Source organism: Folsomia candida, unplaced genomic scaffold (genome assembly GCF_002217175.1).
Source record: "Folsomia candida strain VU population unplaced genomic scaffold, ASM221717v1 Fcan01_Sc002, whole genome shotgun sequence".
Lineage (NCBI taxonomy): Eukaryota > Metazoa > Arthropoda > Collembola > Entomobryomorpha > Isotomidae > Folsomia > Folsomia candida.
This window is the reverse complement of record NW_019091194.1, coordinates 10,476,593-10,499,047: the sequence shown is the minus strand read 5'-3', so window position 1 is coordinate 10,499,047 and position 22,455 is coordinate 10,476,593. Positions and strand designations below refer to the sequence as shown.

Sequence of the window (22,455 nt, the reverse complement as noted above, 5' to 3'; positions counted from 1 at the left end):
GGACTAGGACGACTGCTATGCTGCTGCTATTTGGTTAGTTGGGTGGCTAGTTTGGTTGGGAGGTTGGCTTTAGGATTGTTGCAAGGATATCATTATTACTTAACTCTTTTAGCTTAGAGTTATATGGGTGTGTTGTTCCAGTTACTCAAAGTTAGTTCAGTCGAGATTCAGTCTCTTGTTGGTGGTTAACAGATTTGTTTCCACCACTCGACAATTGAATACACATTCAATTAAAAACCAATGGATTCGAAAATTGATTTTTTATCGCCATCATCATCCACCCGCTGTACATGCGCCTTCCTTGCGGACAAGGTGACGAGGTGGGAGGTTCGCTGAAAACGTGCCCCAAATAGTGGACAATTAATGAATGGAAAATTTAGCGTGGGGTGAAAGTGGACAAAAAAGTGGAAGCTCGAGACGAGAGAGAAAGTTGGAGCAGTAATTACATCGAGTTGAGAGCGAGAGAGGCGAGCGAGTGGGTACAGAAAGTGCGAGTTGAGAAAGAAAATGTGTGTGTGAGGTGTTCGTTTCTCTATTTCGTGGAGTCATTTTGAGTCGTGACAAAAGTGAAAGTAAACGGTTATTTGCACACGTTAAAATTTTAAGTGTTCATTTCGAGTAAAATCGGTTTGTTTGCCCACTTTCCCACTTTTACCCAACATGTCCAACGCATTGTTTAATGAGTACAAATTGGTTTTACCAATAGTATATGAAAACCAATATGACTTTTGACAAAGTGGAAACCGGGTGTGTATAAATTGAGAATATAATAATCTATAATTGAACGTGTATATGTGATAAAGTAGATACACACAAAATATTCTAAATGTTACTACTAAACGTGCCATCCTCAAGCAATGAATCTATTGACACAGAAGAAGAAGACTCCTCCACGGAGAACGATAACAACAACTCGGGCACGAACCACCCCCATCTTTTCAAACGACCCTCCTCCCACTCCTCAACCCCTCCACCATTGAGCCCAACCTCGGACAAGTATAATAATTCCCCCCTGATTCTTACCACGTCACCGACTGCCTCCACGATAATTCGTGTCCCTCGCCCGATGCGACCACCGAATCAAAACCCGCACTACCCGCACCACCCCCCGCACGGCCACCACCACGGCCTCCTCAACCAGTCATTCATCAACAACAACCTTTTTGGGGCGAGCAGCGCGGCGGCGGTGGAGACGAGCAAGGCGTTTCTTTACGCGGCGGCTGCTGCGGCGGCGGCGGCCGTGGCGAGTGCGAGCGTTCGCGGGGTCGTTGGCGATGGGGACGGCGGTGGGGGCGGCGACGGGGGGAGTAATAACAATAATAATCACAAGGGGTTTGGGGGCAGCAAGTTTCCGTCTAGTCAACATCTCATTAATAATTGCCATGGTGATAGTTACCTTCAAAGTATTATAAATAGAGGTGAGTTTCATACAATATTTATATTTGACCGCATTTTACAAGGTTGTGCATATCGATATCTGCGAAACAGATCGTCCAAACAGACGACATTGACCTTCCATAAAATCAATGAAGCAAAATGAAATTTTACAATATATGCTAAACGAATATTTAATCATGTGTAAATTGTAATATGTTCAACGTTATAGCTTAAATTATCGACTTTTTTATCAAAATGTCATTGCAATTAAATTTTATTTAGTTGACAGATCGTATTAAGGAGAGCAATCATCCATTTTATCAGAGCATATTGCTTTCTAAACTAACTATACGCTTACATAATTTATAAAAACTTCATGTTATGGGTGAAATTATAAAGTTGGCAGGCTCATGAGGCTCATGTAAAACAATGAAAGATAGCGTAAACTCTAATTAACTCGAGAACCACCACCACGTACATATATCTCAATTAAGCCTTTAAAAGTTTAATTGGTGGTGGGCACGACATTCCTTTCTTGGAGTTTCTTATGCTGAAACTGTGATTATTCAAGGCAGAAACTCACATATGCAATCTCATAGAAATGAAATGACAGAGTTATGAAATAGCAGAAATATTTCGAGTAATATATTTAATTTTATAAAATCAATAGTTTCACACAAATCTATCCAATGAATGCGATTATGTCAACAAGTTCATGTAAGTTTGATTCCAGACTTGACATACACACATGTCAGAGAAAGTATAGAAGGTGTTGATTGAGTAATGTTGATTTATGTTTAATATTTCATCATGCACGAAAGTCCTGCACAACTGCCTAGAGAAAGTGAGGAGCAAATACACGTTGGGATATATTTACCATGCATGATCACACACACATATTTAATTATTCCTGTCTAACCCTCCTCCTCTAAACCACGAAACATGCAGGGTGGACAAGTCGTTAATTATTCAGATTTTATTGGTATACTTTTAGAGACTGGCCATTATGGATTAATAAATACCACGTATATTTAGATACATGTATGACGTGACATATGTTAAAATGCCAGGTTGCCTTCCCACCACATCTCCGAATGGTCTTGGACTCTCGGCCCCACCTCAGCCGTCGTCGGGGGGAGGAGGGGGATCCCTTCAACCTCCACCCTCGTCGTCATCCCTCGATCAAAATGAACCAAACCAAAGCAATAGTAACAACAGTACAAGTCTGAGTAAAAATTACCAAGCGGAATACTACCAAAACACGGCGTCCTCCCTTCTCAATAATATGACTCTGCTAATGAACCATCACAACCATCATGGGACGAGTGGGACAAACCATTCCGCCGCAGCCGCCGCCATGACCCACGGTCAGCAGTTCCTCATTCAAAACCAACAAAAGTCATTTGCCAATCACCTTCCCAAATCCTACAAAATTCAAGACCTTCTGGACAACTCGGAATTTTCGGATGACGATGACGATTTGATGGAAGACAAAAATGCTAACAGCTCCAACAGCAGGAGACGAAGTCGCACCAACTTCAGCTCGTGGCAATTAGAAGAGTTAGAAAGAGCATTCCTGAGTTCACACTATCCAGACGTCTTCATGGTAGATTATTTTATTCAGTTTAGTGACATGAAAATGTGAAAGTAAATCATAAATAGCTCAAATTTATGAACCTTGGACTGAAATTTTCAGAGGGAAGCTCTTGCCTTACGACTTAATCTGAAGGAGTCACGCGTGGCGGTGAGTCCAATCTGTCTATCCTATTTTTACATCTGCATTCAATTTACAAGCCTCGAAAGTGTCGTCCCTATTGTATATTTCCCATAATTGTTTTCTTTCTACACAACCCTATTACTCAGCAGGTTTGGTTTCAAAATCGTCGTGCAAAGTGGAGGAAGCGTGAACATACGAAGAAAGGCCCAGGACGTCCAGCTCATAACGCCCACCCACAAACCTGCAGCGGAGAACCCATCCCCCCGGACGAGCTACAAAGAAAGGAACAACTCCGACGCGAAAAGAAGGTTTGTAATAATAATTTCCTTAATTAAAAACTTAATTAATTCCACAATTCAATACTGCATCCATTTGTTTTAATGAATACGAAATTCATTTGAGGAGCTCGACCTAGTTTTTTTCGCATTTGAAACGGAATTACTTTTATGGTAGCAAAACTAAAAAGAAAGTCAGTTGAGGAATGTATGTATGAGGTCGTAAAGTAAAGTAAAGTAAAAAAGAGACCCTCCCACAGGACGACGCTAAGCCCTCCTGTCTCACATGCGGTTTTGTAGTAAATTCAATAGCATCGATTTCGATTGAGGCAATAAACGATCCAACAAAGAATTGAGATTCAGTGGTGTGTGGTGTTTGGTGGTGGTGGTGGTGGGGAGGCCGTGAAGGGGGAGTCATGCTTTCACCCGATGAATATCCACATATGCAGCGAGGGCAGAGAAGCAGAAGGAGGGGAAGCAGAGAAACTTATGCCAGCCAGCAAAGTCACACAACGAACGAGGAGGAAGAAGCAGGAAGGAAAGTCGCTTTAACAGGGAATCGATTAAGTTTAATGTGATTCGGGAGAGTTGGGGGTGAAAGAAGGAGGGACTTTCTCCGACTCCTGCTCTCTCTCTGACTCCATCGTCGTCGTCCTCGTTCTTACTTATTCTCCAGTTTGCTTACTCTCGACGCAAAATGCAATTTCTTCTTCTCATGATTCGCATCCTTTGTCGTATTCTCGTTTGGAGAGAATTATTCCAAATAAAATATTTCCCAAGGAATTTATCCAATAATTTCCGCAGGATAACTTGGCAAAATTGAATTCATTGCACATTTCCGCCATATAGATTTTCATTCACTGAAGGGAAATGAGTGAGTGAAAGGCAATCTGTTGGTTGATCTTTAATGTCTCTCGAGAGAGTCGTTTGATTACATTACAACTGCAACGTTTTTTAATCCAAGATCAAGCACTCCATCCCCCTCTCTCCTTTTCCCCTCATTATTAGCAGCAGCATTACCTTCTCCATGAATTTAAATACACAAAGAAAATACAAAGGCTTTTGTTGGAATACTGATTAGAGGAGGAATATTCTATAGAATAGAATTCCATTGGTGGTTGAACCTAAAGGGATCATTTCAGTTCAAATTTACATTTCGTGGTCTCTCAACGATGAAATTGTATTGAAATTTGAGAAAAAAAGTTTTTTTATGTGATTGATTGAAATTCGACTAGGTTTATATACTAGTTATTTACATTGTATTAGTTAATTGTAGTTTGTGGAAAAAATGAAAAAGTAATAACGAACCATCGGTTACACCACAAGTTGGACTGAAATGACGAATGGAGCATGATAATTTTGTTGTGCTTGCCTTGCGTGGCTAAACATTTCTTTGCTTTACACTGAAGAGCATGAAGACCAACCATGATGATGATGATGGTTTGATATACAGAACTCTGGAGGAAATACTAAATACATTTGTTCAAATAAAAAGTAAATAATGAATATTTATTGCCCATGATGATCATTAGTGGAGAGAGACGGGTGGTGGTTGGTGGGGATCAAATCAGATTATTATTAGACCAACAACCATCTCTTTTGCTGACGGAGGGAGTGCCGTGTCTGTGCTCATGTAGTCTTGGCAGAACTTTTCCTTCTCTCTGAAGGGAAGTGAACAAATTACCTTTTTACCAAATTTCCATCCGTTCCATCGAATCAAGTTCTACTTTGCTGGAAGTGGAATTAATTTTGTGTAGACTCCGTGAATTTTAATATTAAACTGACATGATCATTTTAGGCAGAGTCAGGTTTTATAGAAGCCTCATGTATGTACGTCTGTCTGTGGAAATAAAGGCTGAAATTAGGCACATAGGTGCAGGGGTACATAACTCCTATTTACCCATACATATTTCAAGAAATTTTAATTTAACCAGGCTGGTTTAACCTGTAATTGGAAAGAATTTTCCGGTCTTATGAGAAAATTAATGCACAATAAAAGATAAACTTTGGAAAAATATTGGTCAGGGGATTCTAGTGACCCATCCTTAGTTTCCGAAATGGCTCGGGCTTATGAAGGCAGCACTGCATGTTTTTTGAAATGCCTCAGAAAACATAATATTTATTTCATTTCATTTCATGACATGAAAATTGACATGAAAATATTCCACAGAAAAAAAAAGTCTCCGTAACCGTAATCATCATGAAAGAAAACCTATAAAGTCGTCGTATTGCGGAGAAAGTGCAAAAACCAAGTTATTATTTTAGGAATATTAGATTTGGGACTTTGGGAATTGGAAGATAGATAAAAACAGATTTCTCTATTAATCTCTGATGATGATGATTTCTGAATTGAATGGATGCCAACCAGCAGCACGGCACACACCCCTTCGTCTTTTCTCTCTCTCTGGGGCTGCTCTTTTTGGTGTAAATCCCTCGCACCACCACGAGCCAAATATATTAGACCCTTGACAATTCCCCCGTCAGTCTGTTCCCTACTAGTGGATAAATATATTAATAATAATACACACTACTTGGTTGACTGGTGAATCATGAGATTCAAGCACCCTTGACTTCATTCTCGATCCTATAAAATCTATCAACAATCACAATCCGTTCACGTCGCCCTTCCCTCCGCCGCTTCCGTCCTCCCTCTGGGGACACTTTCGGGTCCTTGTTGGTTTTGTAATTACTCACACTTGGATAACAATTTATGATTACCAACATTAATCAGCAGATCAGAGCAACAGATTTGAATTGTTAAACAGAAAGAGGAGTCTCATTCTCATTTACTTTTACAGATGGTCACCATTTGCAGCGATAATTTCAGTTGCATACAACATTTGTTACAGATTAGTAGAAAAAAATAAGAATAGTTTTCAATTCACCAATTCGATGTACAGAAGTAAAGAATTTGAGAGAAAATCTAAACCCAAAAAAGATATTAATTAGAAAGTAATTAGAAATTCAATTATATGTACAAACGTATTTCCTACTTAATTAAGCACACGGATGAACAAGGGAAGTGGCCAGCATTTTTGTAACACAAATTTTGTGTCCATCAGTTTGTACCCTAAATTGAGCTGTACAATGTATGAACGTGGCAAGTAAAGGAAATAAATTAGGATAGGTAAAGCGGTATCTAACTAAGTATGAGGGGCAACTGGAGTGTACTTAATTAACACGTCAGTTTTTTTCGCCAGAGCCACAACAAAAACAACCCATGATTACCTTTAAGAACATAATAATAATAAACAAAGAGCAAGCTCGTCTTCTTTCCGTCGGTTTTCCTAAAGATTTCTTAAAGATTTAAGCAAAGTAATTTCCACGTTAAGAATCTCGTTGGATTTTGCCACAGGCTACTAAAAACTCTCTGCCAGCTCAAGTAAAGGGTGCTCTCTCTCTCTGCTATCGTAAATTGTAATATTTTTCTCATGACACGAAATAACACTCTGGCTGGCATGTCGGATTGGTGTTCATGGTGCAAGATATTTTTATTTATTACTCAAAAATGACGGAGAGAAATTGTTTTCTTGGAGCATCTGCCCTCTTTTCTTAACGAACCAGCTCGCACCTCTCGTTGCATGATACCTCTCTGCTTTGTGCAGAGGTTCTTAATTTTTCAATTAGTATTAAGATCACTACACGGAATCCCCTATAACAATGTTGAATATACACATGTACATACATACATCGATACATCGTAGTGACTGGGTTTTGTATTTCGCAACTAAGGAGTTGCTTCACCCAAGAAAAATGGGCTTATAATGGGGGACCTCAGACACACGAAAAAATCGTCGCTTAGAATTTCGCTTCGTTTTTCGCTTACTTCCTGATAAGCGAGCTCCCGGGTAAACGAACAGAAACTTATCTCAGAAGTGGGGTTAAGGTCGGTTAGCTCCAGTCGGAACAAAATTTTGCAATTTTCATCTTTTTGGTCATACTATCGATAAGCGAAAAACGAAGCGAAATTCTAAGCGACGATTTTTTAGTGTGTCTGAGGTCCCCCAATATAACAGGCTGAAGTTTGCTGCATTGTTGTCGAGGGAGAGTAAATAATCCAATATTCAGTTATTATCACACCTTCTCCATCATGTGTAATTAACTTGTCTTTTTTTCTGTCTCTTCAGCTTTATGACAACTTAATTAATATCTCCGCGCGCATATATACACTTAACCAGCAGAGCTCATTAGACCTCTGATTACTTCTGTCTTCTGGCTCACCGTTGTTGTTTCAATCTGCACCTCGCTCTTCACGCTTGGCTTGGCACCAATCATCCCCAATTCCTTTCTTTCGCCTTGACGTTACTCACTGCACAATTTATGCTCCGATTACGTGATCTCTTGTGTTGGACTAATCAGACAATTTGTTTCTAAAGGAGTTGTTCAAGTTATTTTGCAAACCGTAGTTCTTTTTTCTATTAAAGCATTCTACTAAACAGGATTTAGTAATGTGAATTTAATCAACTTGAACAAGTCGCTGAAAAAATGTATGTATTATGTTTTGCTGTATGAAAGACTTACTTATTTCACGTCGAGTACCCGTTAAAAATGACTTTGTTAAAGTTCATGGATATGCTTATTTAATGATGCAAACAAGCTTTCCCAGTTTAGATCTCTTTTACCCATGGTTTCCATTTCAACATGCCCACGTTGAGTGAAATCAACTTTTCCAGTTAAAAATTACCAATTGAATTGCAGTCTCATCTTCACGATCATGATGATGAAACTGATAAAGTTGTTAGTTAAATAGTTTGCCTTAGGAAAGGGCACACTCAATTGTTATATAATAACCTTTTCCTCCACATTTTTCCTGCATACCAACTTATTACATACGAGCGAGCAACATTTCTTGATGATCGATTTTTGTCCAAACCATTTATTATTATAAAAGTTTGTGAGGATCGATTATAAAATGTTTTCTGTTTGCTCCATATTTCTCGTCGGTCTGTCCTGGGCACATTTTAACAATTTTTATTTTTTGTCCAGGGCACCTTTTCCCCTCTTTTCTATTCGGCTGAGATATTGAGATATTATTATTAAACTTTTTTGTTGTTAAAGAAGAAAAAAGTTTCAATTTTGATTCTCCATATAAAACAAAGAGTGTATGTACACAAGTAGTTGTGTGGTGATTATGTGTGTGTTGGTTTGGTATGTGGATCGTGTAATGGAACCCTGATCTTTCTTACTTTCGGTGTTACCTGTAATTTTCTCATTACAGTCAAGTTTCATGTTGATTCTAACGTGTAATCAAGCAACATCAATCATGTTTTTATCGCCCGTTTCGACCATTAACTTATTGCACTTTGATGATGCCTCTGATGTGATGTTTTATATGTGTAAGTTGTTGGAAGAAGTGAGAAGGGTGAGTAGAGTGAGGTTGGGATGGGATCGTTATTACATTATTGCTTCATTAAATTGAGGTTATGTTATGAGAAGGAGAAAGAGATGATGATGTGGTTGCCCGTTACAAAAAAAAACAACAACTATCGACTTTGTACATATATGGCCGGAAACAAATTGGTATTTTAGGAAACTAATTTTATTTAGTGATACAACTTTAGAACTTTCCTGACGTAACATTTTGAAAGAATAGAAATTGTAGAAATTGTTGTGGTTACATATTCCAGTAAACTAACCAAAAGAGAATATAAAAATATGCACATGTGGCTGCTCAGTCAGTCAAACGTAGATGATGCGTGTTATTATGATCCAAGAGTTGACCTCTCTCTCTGTTTTATTGCTTGGTCGTCTGCAATTCCAACCACTTTTGTGGTGGTCGGTGGGGTCGGATTATGTTTCGCTCTTTTAGGATGAAATATTACTCCCGTCATTTTCTCCATGTTGGAGAGATGAAGATAGACATTTACTTCCCTTCCGGGACCATTTCCTTTAGCCCGAGGTGGTTGCGAGCTTCATTCAGGGATTTATTCTGCGGTGGAGAAAGTGAGACAAAACATTCTCGAGAGACTTTTCAGAGTCCGAGAACCACCACTGCCCGTTTTCTGATTCTGATTTCCCTTATCTGCTCAAACAACGATAGGGGATTCATTCCTTTTGTTGGACAATTCCGTTGGTCCGTGTTTCTCATTCTTCTTTTGAGGATGCATTTTTATTCGTAAGATTGTTCCCATTTTTCATTGACGGTAAATTTCCTTGTAGCAGGAATACATACAAAATGAGTGGAGTGTGGGATAAGCTCTCTTTGTGAAAAGTCTATGAATCCCCCTGATTAAATGCTACTGGTGATTTCATTTGTTTGATCCCCTCGGTCACCACGATGTATGTTTCCTTGCGCATTAGCGCAGCTTTAGGGGCACGGCACGTGCGCTAAATACATTGGTGACAAAGTATATGCATTGTGGAAACCAGAAACTAAAGGGAACAAGATCTCTTTCCCTCAACAAAATAACAAAGGCAAAATTGGGGTGATCCCAGATCCCTGACTTTTCATCTCTTTGTTTATTCTCAGAGGAGAGTGGTAAAGAAATTCTATCTGTATTTAAGCCTCTGTTTATCTCGATAATTTGCTGGTCACGTGCCGTTCTAGTGAAACGACATAAATTTCATGGTGCTTTCTCCATTTGTTGCGGTTGGGGCGATTTTAGATCTCTTTGGTTTTACTATGCTTATCCTATTTACCAAAAACAACGCCACCACGCCAAACAAATAAATAAATCAATGCACACGACGATTCAAACCTCCCGATGATGTCATTGTATGATGCAAAAGGGGTGCATTTTTAGTTAATTTGTACACGCAGCACAATTTCACCAAGCTAAAATAGCATTTATAATAAATTAATTTGTATTTCCTAATTTAATTGCAGATGCTAAAATCACTGGAGAAACATCAAGCAAAATTGGCCGCCCGTGGTGTGCACGTTGAGCTGGACGTGTTAAAACGTGAACTTGAAGCGAAACGATTAAACGGTGGGAAAAGGGATCGAAAAAACAACCAGGGTCATGACCTTGCAAATAATAATAATAGCAACAGTGGAAGCTCTGGCAATAATCATTCGAATGATAATAATAATACGTCCTCGTCTCATACAAAATTTTTGTCAATGTCAATGTCGGAGGATGAAGATGATGATGACGACTCGGATGATGATTCACATTCTCATCATGATCACAGAGAAAGCAGCGAAATAGTTAAAGGTGGTACGAATAGTAATATGACGACGGAGAAAAAGTCCGTCGGTCACAACAACTCTAATTCTAATAATAACAATAATAATAATAATAATAAAATTACATTCAGTATTGACAGTCTTTTAAAGAGAAATCAGTGCGATTGAGTTAGTCAACTCAACAAGTAAATGCCACTTGATCAATTAATTTTAATATATCTGCACTACACTACGTTTTACGATGGTTGAAATCATTTTAGAAAATGGTTATGACGAAATCGAAATCTCACGACGACCATTTTCAGATATTTTGTGTGTTGGTTGGTAGACTCATATATTTATTTTGGAGGTGTAACGAATCCCAAAGACATTTTTTATTATCTACATAAAATTAATAAATATTTAATTTCTACTCAGAAATAGTTGTGCAATAATTACACAGAATTTTTACGGAATGGAACGTATATTTAAAATACATATCGGGTTGTCATTAAATCAAAGTAAGAGATCTCAGTTTTATTTTATACACAAAAAATCAAAATGGTATTCACCATTCTACTCTCGTTACATGCATAGCTTTACATATTATGATTTTTTAAGGGACATACCAAACAATACAATCGATTGTTTAAAAGACTGTTTTGGAGTATATGTAGTGCGCAGTGCAACACATTGTAGGGTTGTTATTTGATTGTTAATTGTGCTAACCAATTTGAGTTACAGTTAATAATATTCCATTGTTATTTGAAGCATAATAATGCCACTTAATCATCTCCACAATTCAATGAAAGTCAATTTGCAATTTTAATTATAGAAAAAAATAATAAAGGCACAAATAAATATTATTATGTGTTAATCAGCTACCATCCCCACTGGCTTGTTAATTTAAAAAATAACAATAAAATTGTATGTGGAATATTTAAAAATAATAAATTATTTCGTGGAAAATTCGTGTTCTGTAATTAGCATAATTGAAAAAGAAATCATACAAATTTGTGATGAAGAATTGAAATTTAATCTGCATTATTCCATTGTATTTTCTACCGGAAGTGTAATTTCTTTAAGATTTTCCATAATATACAAATCGGAAGCCGGAGGAGCGGATGGCTGGCAATTCCGAAATTCATCAGTCTGCAAAACTTCTTGATTATGTAAAGGTCTCATTTGCATTTCTTTCATTGCCTCATTGCCCTTCTTCTTGACACCGCAGATGCAGTTGTTAATCGATAATGTGAGCGCACAGAAACTCATTACACAACTAATAATCGTAAATATTAAGCCCATGTTATTCCGATTGTCATTAATTGTTGTCAATTGCTTCAATTTTTCATTTTCATCTTCAATTTGTGCCAATTTTATTTGCAGTTCCATAATCTCTAGTCCGTAACTTGAAAAGTTGTCTTGAGACTGTAGTGTTATTGGTGCCATTTCAGTCGTAGTCGTAGTGGTTGTGGTTGTAGTTGTAGATGTTTGTTGGTCAGGTTGGGGTAAATTGGGCGACGCAATTAACGGAACAATATGTCTCGTGCTAAATTTCTTTCCACAATGTGGAATTTCCGGAAGATATTGAACATTGTTGTACACCATTTTGCAATCACAAGATAGAATCACTTCCAGTGCCCCGATACTTTTAGGTTGTAATTCATGTGACAAATTACCCGCACAGCTTACAATGATGAAGTTTGGTTGTCCTCCTCCTCCCATCGCATCCCCAAGTATTAAGAATTGATCAGATTTTACCCTTTTGATAATATATCCAGACGAAACATCGAATGGGAAACATTCAGATTTACAAATTTGTAAATTTTCAGTGTCATTCCTCAACAATGAAGTCACACAATCTTGTTTTTCCAAGAACGTGTCTGGGTGTAGAATTGGGCATAAAAGTGAGTTTGGATTGCACCCTGATTTCCGAACCATTCCAGTTTTCTCTTCATAGATAAATGTACCATCAACATCCTTCAGACTGCAAATGGCCGGTGCGCGATCGAGTCCACTGGACAAGAATGGAATTGACATAACTTCAACAACCTTAAAAATGCGTCCAATTGGTTTAATGGGAATTAATATTCTTAAAATCATCGTCCTCTCATCTTCAAACACGCAATCCGTTAATGGTAACTTGTAATAGAGTTGATTTTCTCCAATATTAATACTCGGCTGCATATTTTGATGAGCTAATTGGGATTTTATTTTTTCCAATGATGAAGTAAATCTCTTTTTCGAAACCAAATGACGTGGAAGCACTCCAGCTTGACAAAGATCAAGGGAACGTTCCCATTTTCCAACAGATTGTAGCAGATCCACCAATACACCTGCTTGCATTGCTGAATATGAATTTGCATAAGTTGCACTTGATATTGAAAAATGTGACAATTTTGAAACATACGAATCTCTAAATTTTTTCAATAAACTGTTCCATTTCGTTGTTTGAAAAGATGAAAACTCGACCGCTATTGTATTTCGATGATCAATTTTGTTCGGAGGGCAATCAATATTTCCAGCAAGTATTTCCCAATATGTTCCTTGTTTCATAATTCCGGAAGCGGTAGTGGACGATGTAGGGTTGTGTATGCATCGTGCGTTTGAATATTGTGTGAAACTGTCAATCGGTTCTTGTAGAATTTTTGTCTTTGCTAAAAATTCTTCCAAAATTGAGTTGTACAAATGGACCACGCCACAACCAATGTTGTTCATATTAGTAACTTTTTCAGACCTCGTACAAGAATTGGAGTCACCGTACGGCCATTTCACTGCAATATCTGCCTCTGACCATCGTGGGAGTTTAAACTCGTAAATTAATGGCACAAACGACGTGTAAAAGATGGGGGGAGATATATTTAAAATTGATATTCCTTCTACGACCGTCGAGGTTAGGTCGGGGTCGTTGGGGAGATTCGATGTTACTGCGTCGATTGTTATGATGGCGAAGAAGAATATTTGGATGCCTTTTTTGTACGATGTCATTTTATTTAGGCATTTTTATTGTGAGAATTTATAGGTAGAGATGGATTCAGTGAGTGACGGATTTTCTGACTGCAGGGTTTTCATATAAAGCAATAATTCCCTATTTAAATAATTAATAACTCATGAACATGATGAAAATAACAATAGATGGACATTAAATTTTCAAAATAAACAATTGCATATTAAATTATGTCATTCATTTATATAACTTTTAATTTGCATTCTTGGATTGGAATAGAATTTGTGGAATCCAAAAAACAAAGGCTCAATTTGCCTCACCGCTATTTCCAAGTATGCACAAAAGTACTTTCTGTATTGCACATTGTTTTCCTCGTTTGTTTTTGTCGAATTTCCGAGTGTTGTAAGTTTCAAAGTTATACACACTGTTTTTAATACAAGTGTCATTTCGTGGTTTTTAAACTTAATTTAGTTTCGCTTACTCATCATTCGCCATTGAAAATTGAAATACTTGTAACATGATCTCAAAGTTTTGATAGGTGGTCATTAAAATTTAATCGAAACATGATGACTTCGACGACAACGCTCCCCTGCATATTTTGCACAGAACCGACATCTTTCCCCCCACCCGAGAAGTTAAATTCGCCAATAAAATTTCGACAAGAACAAGAGAAAACATTTAGATTTTTATGTGATTCGCTCAAAATCCATTCGTCCACGTTCCTCAATTTTCCAGTGTGTCAAGACTGTACGAAGCTGTTTGACAAATTGACCCTTCTTCAACAAGAGTTAGGTCGAGTGCAAGAAGCAATTCAACTCGTTTCCGATCAGATAAAGACAAAAGTGGAAGAATCAGTACAAACTGGAGGTGTGGTTGCCTCGGGTCATACAACGCCTGGACTTGAAAGAACACTCGAGTTTGTAAAGGTTTGCATTTAATTTTGAGAACTTCTTCTACTTTTGCAACTTATTCACCATTTCTAATTTGTGTTTTTGGTTTGCTGTACACCAGGCGTTCAGGGACAAGGTTGCAATTCCTACAACAGGTATTTTACAATTAAATTAAATTATTAGAATGAAACGTAAGAATAATTGATTTCGTTTTATTTCCAGTTCCAGTATCATCAACAATTGATTTCGGTCGAGTCTACTATTTAACGGCTGTGGACCAAGCTCACCAACCGCCAACATACGTTGTGACCGGAACCAGTACAGAATTTTATAATGACGAAGGTGGATGCGAAGAAATTACAGTCACCGTTTCAACAGATGATGTAGAAGGCTGTGAAAATAATAGTCTTTCAGCATCTGAAGAAGAAGATACAGTAATGTAAGTTGTTTGTACGTTTAAATGCGTTCATAATTCCAGATAGTAATTGATATTGTAAAATTAGTGAACTTGTTGAGCAAGAACCACGATCGAAGAAACAGAATCCATCTGCAGCAAAACGAAAGTTAAAGAGAACTTCAAATTCACCAATAAGAAAACAAAGACGATTATCACAAACGGCATGTGAACCACCAAGACAAAAAGATGGAAAACTTTCAATCCAAAGGCCACCTAAAATTGAATTAAATTTGCCTTACAAATGTGAAATTTGTACTTGGTCATTTAATATGCCTCATAAATTGAAATTACATATGTCTACACACACTGGGATAAGCAAATTCAAATGTGAACAATGCAATGTATCTTTCAAAACATCAAGCTCATTGAAATCTCATAATGAGGAAACTCATGGATCAACAAATCCGTATAAGTGTGATAAATGTGACAAGAGATATATTCTTGCTTCTGGATTAAGATTGCATATGGGCTCTCACGTGGAGGAATTGACCTGTTCAATATGCAGTGATGGAAAACAATTCAAATCAAGACATATCTGGAGGAGGCATATGAAGAGTCATGATACAGAATCACAAATTCATTGCTGTTGCTTCTGTCCACTTAGTTTTACCAGGAGAGAAGACATGATTGGACACATGACAAGGATTCACAGGTTGGAAATATTTATTATGAATTTGTTATGCATTTTTGCTAATCATTCATTACAATAATTTAGAGCCGATCAAGGTGCTAAACCATGCAATATTTGTTCCAAAGAGTTTGATTCTGCTATCGCGTTGATAACACATGTTTATACTCACGCGTCCGACAGGTATGCCCAATATAACATTTTTATAAGTTAATGCAATTTCCAAAACTATTACTCACAAAAGTAAACTTCTTTTTCCATTCAGAGAAATAAAATGTCAAGGATGTGACTTGAGTTTCTCTACACGCGATGAATTTAGCATCCACAATGAAGAAAAGCATGGAATCACATGTCCAAAATTTGCATGTGATAAATGCAACTTAGTTTTGCTCTCTGAAAGATCTCATGCCATTCACACCAAGTTACACAAACCAATCTCTGCAGCATCACAGAAAGCAATTGACATTGTAAAACGAAATGGGCCCAAATGTAGAGTCTTCACCTGTTTCGATTGTCACCAAGAATTCACAAGTATGCCAAAATTAAAGAAACACAAGTTGGAATCACATGGGGACGATGTAACCAAAAATTTTAAATGTACAAAATGTGTGCTTACATTCGATGATGATGAAGCGTTACAAGATCACATTGAAAATCATCCACCAGAAAATAGTCTAATTTGCGAACTTTGTGATAAAGAATTTAGAAATTCTACCAGCCTAAAACGTCATCATTTCTTAACACATCGGGTAACTGGAAAACCATTTCCTTGTAAACATTGTACTTACAGTAGTCGGAGGAAAGATGATTTGAAAAAACATGAACGAATAATGCATCCTGCCGATGGAGCAGTAAAAATCAATAAACAGCGTCAACCAGCAGAAATATGTCCAACGCCGTAAGTTCAGTACTAAAAAAAATAATGAAATTTTGAATTGTAATTTTTAGCCCGAACCAGGGCTTATGTAATCGTCATGTCCGTCCGTCTGTCCGTCTGTCCGTCCACCTGTCTTTCGATAACTCTCGAACGAGTTGACTGATTTGGACCAAATTTGGTACAGACATGTATCTGGGTAATGCAACGACCGAGTTCGAAGATGGGTTCGATCAGAAAAGTTTTGGACCGGTGGGGGTCATCGGAGTGGGTGGGGTATTATGCACCAAAATTTCAAAATTGTGTTAGAAAGCTGAAATTTGGCATAGAGGTTGCTAATGGCTCCTAATGAAAGAATATGAAGTTAAATTGGATAATTTTTCAACCGGAGGTACCCGAAGGGGTGACCCATACCGATTTTTCAAAATAATCTAATCACGCTGAAATTTGGTATAGAGGCTGCTAAAGGCCCCTAATGGAAGAATATGAAGCCAAATTGGTAAAATTTTCATATCCGGGACCCGTTGGGGTGACCCATACCGATTTTCATAACTTGTCCCAAAAACCTGAAATTCGGAACGGTGATACTTAATGGCTTCCCATGAAATTATATGAAGTCAAAGATAAACAAAGAGTAACCAGAGGGGCACTAAGGGGTACCCATACCGATTTCTAAGAGTTTATATATTTAGCTAAAAATTTAGCGTGGAGTCGAAAAAATAACTTAGGATTAGAGTTTTGGAGGGTTGAATTTTGAAATTTTAGAATTGAAAATTCTGACAAACATTGAGTTTACTAATCAACCCTGGTTCGGGCTAAGCAAAGCTGTACTGATAGGTTGTTTATATATTGTTTTTTTTTATTATAATTATTCAATATTTGCAGATGCTCAATTTGTGGAAAAATCTTTCCCACACTAAAAGGCTGCCGTCAACACGCATCAATGTATCACATAAATCCAGAAACAAATTATGAATGCGAGCATTGTGGGAGAGTTTCAAAACGAAGAGAAGATTTAATACGTCATCTCAAAATTCATGTCGAAAAATCTCCAGTTGACCACATTTGCAACATTTGTGACATAGCATTCAAAAGCAAACAAAATTTGAAACGACATGTGCAAGTAATCCATGAAGATATTGGTCGTCCATATCTTTGTGATCTCTGTAACAAATCTTTTAAACGCAAGGACGATGTTTATAAGCACATTGGAATACTGCATAAGAAATACTACAGCAATAAACATACTCATGTTGTATTCAAGGCACATAAACCAACCACCAGGACTCGGAGTGGTGGAGAAGCAGATATAGAACCCGTTGTAGAAATGGATATCAATATTGATGAGTTGAAATGTCAATATTGCGAGAAGTACCTGGCAAGTAAAGGTTTCTTGAAGGAACATCTACTGCAACATACTGGTGTAATGGTGTCTGATAATACAAGGACCAAGAAGAAGTTAAAACTTCAAACAACAGGTTTCAAGATTGTGGTTAGGCCAGAGATTGGTGAGGATGAGATTGATAAAGAAGACTCAAGTTCAAGTGAGATAAATGATGATGCCTGCGACAAAAATGATACAGTTCCTTCATTAGTTTGTGTGGAGAAAATTCATTAACAGTTCTATTAAGTAGATCTATCTGGAACATTTTTGTAAATTTTTAACGTGAAAACACTTGAACTTTATAATACATTAAATTTAATTGTCAATTATGTTTGCTTCTGTAATTCATCTATTATCATGTTTATTTGCAAATAACCTTGTTGATCTAATGAAATGTCAAGTACATCGTGTCGTACATTGGTCTCGCATTTTCAGTCTTGTTTGTTATTCAATAATCATTTCTTTTATGCAACTAAATAAATAATATAAAGCGTGATCTATGTATCCATCTGCAGAGTATAATAAAAAAATTTTATGTAAATATCTGCATCTTTTCAAATTGAAATTCAATAATATTTTATCCAATTGTTAAATTAGGAAGTCATATAACTTTTAGCACGTCATTCAACCTTGATGAGTATATATAAACAGATGCACGTCAATTAAAAATGATAAATTAGTTGGTTATTAGCAAAACTAGCTTTTTTACCAAAATAATTTCCCCCGAGTCGCATTATAATGTTTTCGGAAATTATACTAACGGCAGGATTGATCGTGACGGCATTTGGTTTAACAACAATTGGTAAAATTAATTTCGAATGTTTTTTTCTGGCTTTAAAATTTCCGAAATACTTCATCCTGTAAATTTGCAGACACGACCTGTCCATTGCCCGACACGAATGGCATAAACACCTTTGTGATTCCTGCAAATTCGTCGATCGGAAAAATAAATCTCCTTCTCATTAAATATGACCAAGCTCGAAAACTCCCATTTTCCAGCACGGTCCTTCATGACCAACTCAATACACTTAAAGACATTACACGAGCAAGTGTGAGTGAACCCTTTGGCCCCTTAAATCAAACTTGCTCGAGTTTGGCCGTACCTACGTTTCAATTCAACTGCACGGGTGGGATCAGTATGACTGATGCTCAGAAAGTGAAGGCAACGCCACGCTACACTTGGGACAGGTTTTATTGCCGTTCATGAAAATATGGGATTCTGGGTAGAATTCATATAATTAATCAAATGTTATTAATCATGGGACAGGGGACACCTTACACCTGCGAATCCTATGCGATTCTCTGAAGATGCCTTGAACAAGACGTTCGTTTGTGTTAATCTGGCAGCTCAAGGTGAGCTTATCGTCAATCCTTTTAGTAAACCACTAGATTAATGACAATTAAAACCACTGTATGTTTAGATTCTTGGACGAATCAAAACGCTTGGATGAATATTGAAGTGTTTACAGAAAATAAGCTTAAGGCGACGAATGGGTATAGGGATGCATACTGTTTTTATCGGAATGTTATTTTAATCATACCAATTTTAATCATTACAGTTATGTCATGACTGGATTGTGCTCAGCAAATAATACAGTGGATGGACCCACAACTTACAAAGGATACATCATCCCTCAATGTTTCTGGAAATTGGTTGGTTTTTACTTCCTTTTATACATTGTGGCACGTAGTATAGTAAGAAACGACAATATTTTATAGGCCTGCTACAAGGATAAATTGACAAAAGTGTCCAAAGTTGTAGGATATATTGGAGAAAACACAATCGTCAATTTTAGCGACCTTGTAGCCCAGAAAGATCGAAATGCTACCACATTTACTCCAAGATCCCAATCTGAAATATTGGCACGATTGACGAAACCAGAATTGGTGGCTCAGGGTTGGACGGATGCTGAGGCTAATTTGCTTCCTGGAAGACAAGTGGCTAGCACGGACATTCCAACAGCAAGCGAATGTATCGCTGCAACTACAATTTCTACTGAAACCTTCACTGAATGGAAATTGTAGTTTATATTTTAAAATCTCATCAACCCTTACATACACATTGATTTGACTATTCCATTAAAAATGTCTTTACAACAGCAATCATTTTGTTGCCGTCGTACGATATAATTTATTTCTGCGAGCATATAAAAAGGTACAAATATTACACTTTCGAATTGAAATATTTCGTTATTACATAAAAAACCACACTGAGAACAAAGCGTACAAATTGGAATTACTGTGACAAAGTAACTCGCCGTAAAATCATGATAATGAAAAAAACAGTTAAAATTTATACATTTCTTATTAAAGGATGTTGTAACAAATCAGAAGTGCTTGGCCTTCGTCGGTAATCCATTTGGAAGCATAATTTCAGTACGGAAATTATTTCCGGTGCGGATGAGCTAAATTGATGTGGGAGAGGCGGATAGTCGATGGCTCCTTTTACAATGGCAGCCATTTTTTGTACAGGATGAGTGATGTGTTCAAATGGTGTTCTCCCATACGCCATCCAATACAAAATGCACCCCAGAGACCAAATGTCTGATTTAGGACTTATCTGAAATTAATAAAACAAAACAAATACACGATTTTAAATCATCATACGTCATTCAAGTCACTGCTATCACTATTTCTCACCTTGGCTAATCCCAAAGCATCTGGTTGCATCGTTTCTGGGCTAATGAAATTAAGTGTTCCTTTTGGACAAAGCATGGCAATACTGGTATGATCATTTTGAAGTCTAGATGCAATACCAAAATCAATAATTTTAAGATTGTCTCCAGACCAGATAAAATTTGCCGGTTTCAAATCCGCATGGACGATTCCTACAATTGCATTTTTATTTCAGTAATTTATTTAGCAGGAATTATAAAATAATGAGTAACATTTACCTCTTTTATGAATTACATCAACAATTGTGAGTAATCTTTCCCATATGCCACGCAACTTGAGACAAGTCATATATTTGGATTTTATGGTATGTTGAAGGTCTAAAGGTTCATAAAAAGCATATTGTACATCAAAAATTTCCAAACTCTCCCAAGTAATCCCGAATGACTTACCACAGTGCCCATGTTCCATAACAATTTTCATTGTTTTTTCACCTTTATCAAACTCCCTAATTATAAAAAAAACAGAATCAGTCTGGCTGCGAAAATATGAATTTAAAACAACATACCAAGCATAAATATGAACGACAAGGTCTGAATCCCTTAAATCCACCAACATCTGAACTTCATTTACACATTCGTCAACGCTGGAGTCCGCAATCCCAGACAAATTGATTCTTTTCAAAGCAAATAATTCTCGTTTGTCTTTTTCAATAACCTTGAATTTAAAGGAAATGTGTACGCCTAAAAATACATGTTGCCAGTAATAGTTGGGAAATGCTTTAGGACGTAACTCACCAACAAAACCTCTCCACATCCCCCTTTCCCGAGCTGATTGATGATAAGATATTCTTTCCCTTGAACATGTTCACTAGAGAACTTCCATCCACCACTCCCTGCGGGTGGTTTCTTTATGGAACCCTTTTGTTTGATCGCATGGTTAGATAAAACGGTGTTTGTCTTAGGAGTATTTAAATTTTTTTTCACACTTTTAGGCTGACAATCTCCACTTGGATACTTTGATTTGGGTGTGGGAATAACAGCCGCAACTTCAGGAAACGTATTATTATTACTTTCCAATCCATGTACAAATGTCTTATTGCTAGCAGTAGTAGTAGTAAAATTGGACAAAGGAAGTTGACGGGCCGGTGCAAATCTTGGTAATTCGGTACTTTGGTCTGAATCATTATTTTGAACAAGTAGATCAGAATAAGGCGGACTCTGCTTATCTGATGTATGTTTTTCTAAGTCAGTTGGCGAAGCTTGTGGTGGTGGTTCATCACAAGACTCGCGTGGTGTGGAGTCCACTTTTGAAAATAATGATAAACACGGTAAACCAAGTTGAGATCGCATAGGATTCACCAAACTTTGCAATGTTGCTGGACTTAGGCCGCATTCGTCCGTTTTTGCCTTGGCGAGAAGAGTTTTCGTGAAATTTCCAAGTCTAATCATCAAATAGCATATTTTATTAATGTTTATTAATGCACTAATTCTATTAAAGAGTTAAACCCCTTTAAACATTGACTTGCCTAAATGTTGATGATGACCCCGTGCCTTGTTGTGGATGTAGAGATGATTGTTCACTTTTTCTGGAACTGTTTGGCGCTAGTACAGCCTCCTTGTCCTGGGCGTTTGTCGTACTGGCCACATTTGAAGCTGACACTGATCTCTTGTCCATAAACAGTTTATTTTCTTTGTTCGACATATCCGACCTCTCCATCATGTGTTGTTTTTATGATGATAATATCTTCCTGAATCCACTCACCACACGAACAACAATTAAGACACCTGAATTCAATATTTACTCATTGTTTGATTGTTATTGTGACTGTTAATACATAGCATGTACATAGCATGTAGAAACCTTTATTACCTGTCTTTGTGTTCACCAAACCAAATGGACTCTTTTGAGTTTAATTATTGTCTGTCCAACTTTAGCACTCATTATTTTCAGTGAGTTAAGCCCAGTCCAGTCAGAAGTAATTAATTAACAGGCAGTAAGTCAAAGTTTGTTGTTAATTAATACTGCAGGCAACAAAGGGCGCATTTATTTCGTTTGACCGTTATCCTCCTCACCGGCTGCTCGACTCGTCTCAATCTCCCCGTCAACACAGCGTTTCCTTCTCATGCTGATTTTTTCTTTTGTATGTAAACAGATCAAAATTATTGTCTCAAACTATACAGCA

General features: G+C 37.2%; 4 protein-coding genes across 4 annotated transcripts; 3 read left to right on the top strand and 1 right to left on the bottom strand.

Annotated features, from left to right (window-relative positions):
- On the top strand, positions 1 to 11,330 carry LOC110843399 (homeobox protein 2). The gene is made up of 5 exons (XM_035848133.1): positions 1 to 1,418; positions 2,448 to 2,983; positions 3,074 to 3,121; positions 3,244 to 3,402; positions 10,196 to 11,330. The coding sequence occupies exons 1-5, from the start codon at positions 827 to 829 to the stop codon at positions 10,664 to 10,666; spliced, it is 1,806 nt and encodes a 601-aa protein (XP_035704026.1). The 5' UTR covers positions 1 to 826; the 3' UTR covers positions 10,667 to 11,330.
- Positions 11,331 to 13,752: 2,422 nt separating this feature from the next.
- On the top strand, positions 13,753 to 18,198 carry LOC110844891 (zinc finger protein 665). Its single transcript, XM_022091218.2, has 7 exons — positions 13,753 to 14,350; positions 14,436 to 14,469; positions 14,537 to 14,753; positions 14,818 to 15,423; positions 15,487 to 15,582; positions 15,665 to 16,297; positions 17,159 to 18,198. The coding sequence occupies exons 1-7, from the start codon at positions 13,988 to 13,990 to the stop codon at positions 17,889 to 17,891; spliced, it is 2,682 nt and encodes an 893-aa protein (XP_021946910.1). The 5' UTR covers positions 13,753 to 13,987; the 3' UTR covers positions 17,892 to 18,198.
- A 105-nt stretch (positions 18,199 to 18,303) lies between these two features.
- On the top strand, positions 18,304 to 19,760 carry LOC110844291. Its single transcript, XM_022090460.2, has 6 exons — positions 18,304 to 18,459; positions 18,530 to 18,845; positions 18,925 to 19,010; positions 19,079 to 19,151; positions 19,217 to 19,310; positions 19,377 to 19,760. Exons 1-6 carry the CDS (start codon positions 18,396 to 18,398, stop codon positions 19,680 to 19,682), a joined length of 939 nt encoding a protein of 312 aa, XP_021946152.1. The 5' UTR covers positions 18,304 to 18,395; the 3' UTR covers positions 19,683 to 19,760.
- Positions 19,746 to 22,383, bottom strand: LOC110844290 (dual specificity protein kinase Ttk). Its single transcript, XM_022090459.2, has 8 exons — positions 22,143 to 22,383; positions 21,799 to 22,057; positions 21,068 to 21,713; positions 20,839 to 20,987; positions 20,723 to 20,778; positions 20,552 to 20,650; positions 20,298 to 20,485; positions 19,746 to 20,217 (listed from the first exon to the last, which is right to left on the bottom strand). The coding sequence occupies exons 2-8, from the start codon at positions 21,990 to 21,992 to the stop codon at positions 19,951 to 19,953; spliced, it is 1,599 nt and encodes a 532-aa protein (XP_021946151.1). The 5' UTR covers positions 21,993 to 22,057; positions 22,143 to 22,383; the 3' UTR covers positions 19,746 to 19,950.
- Positions 22,384 to 22,455: the final 72 nt, after the last annotated feature.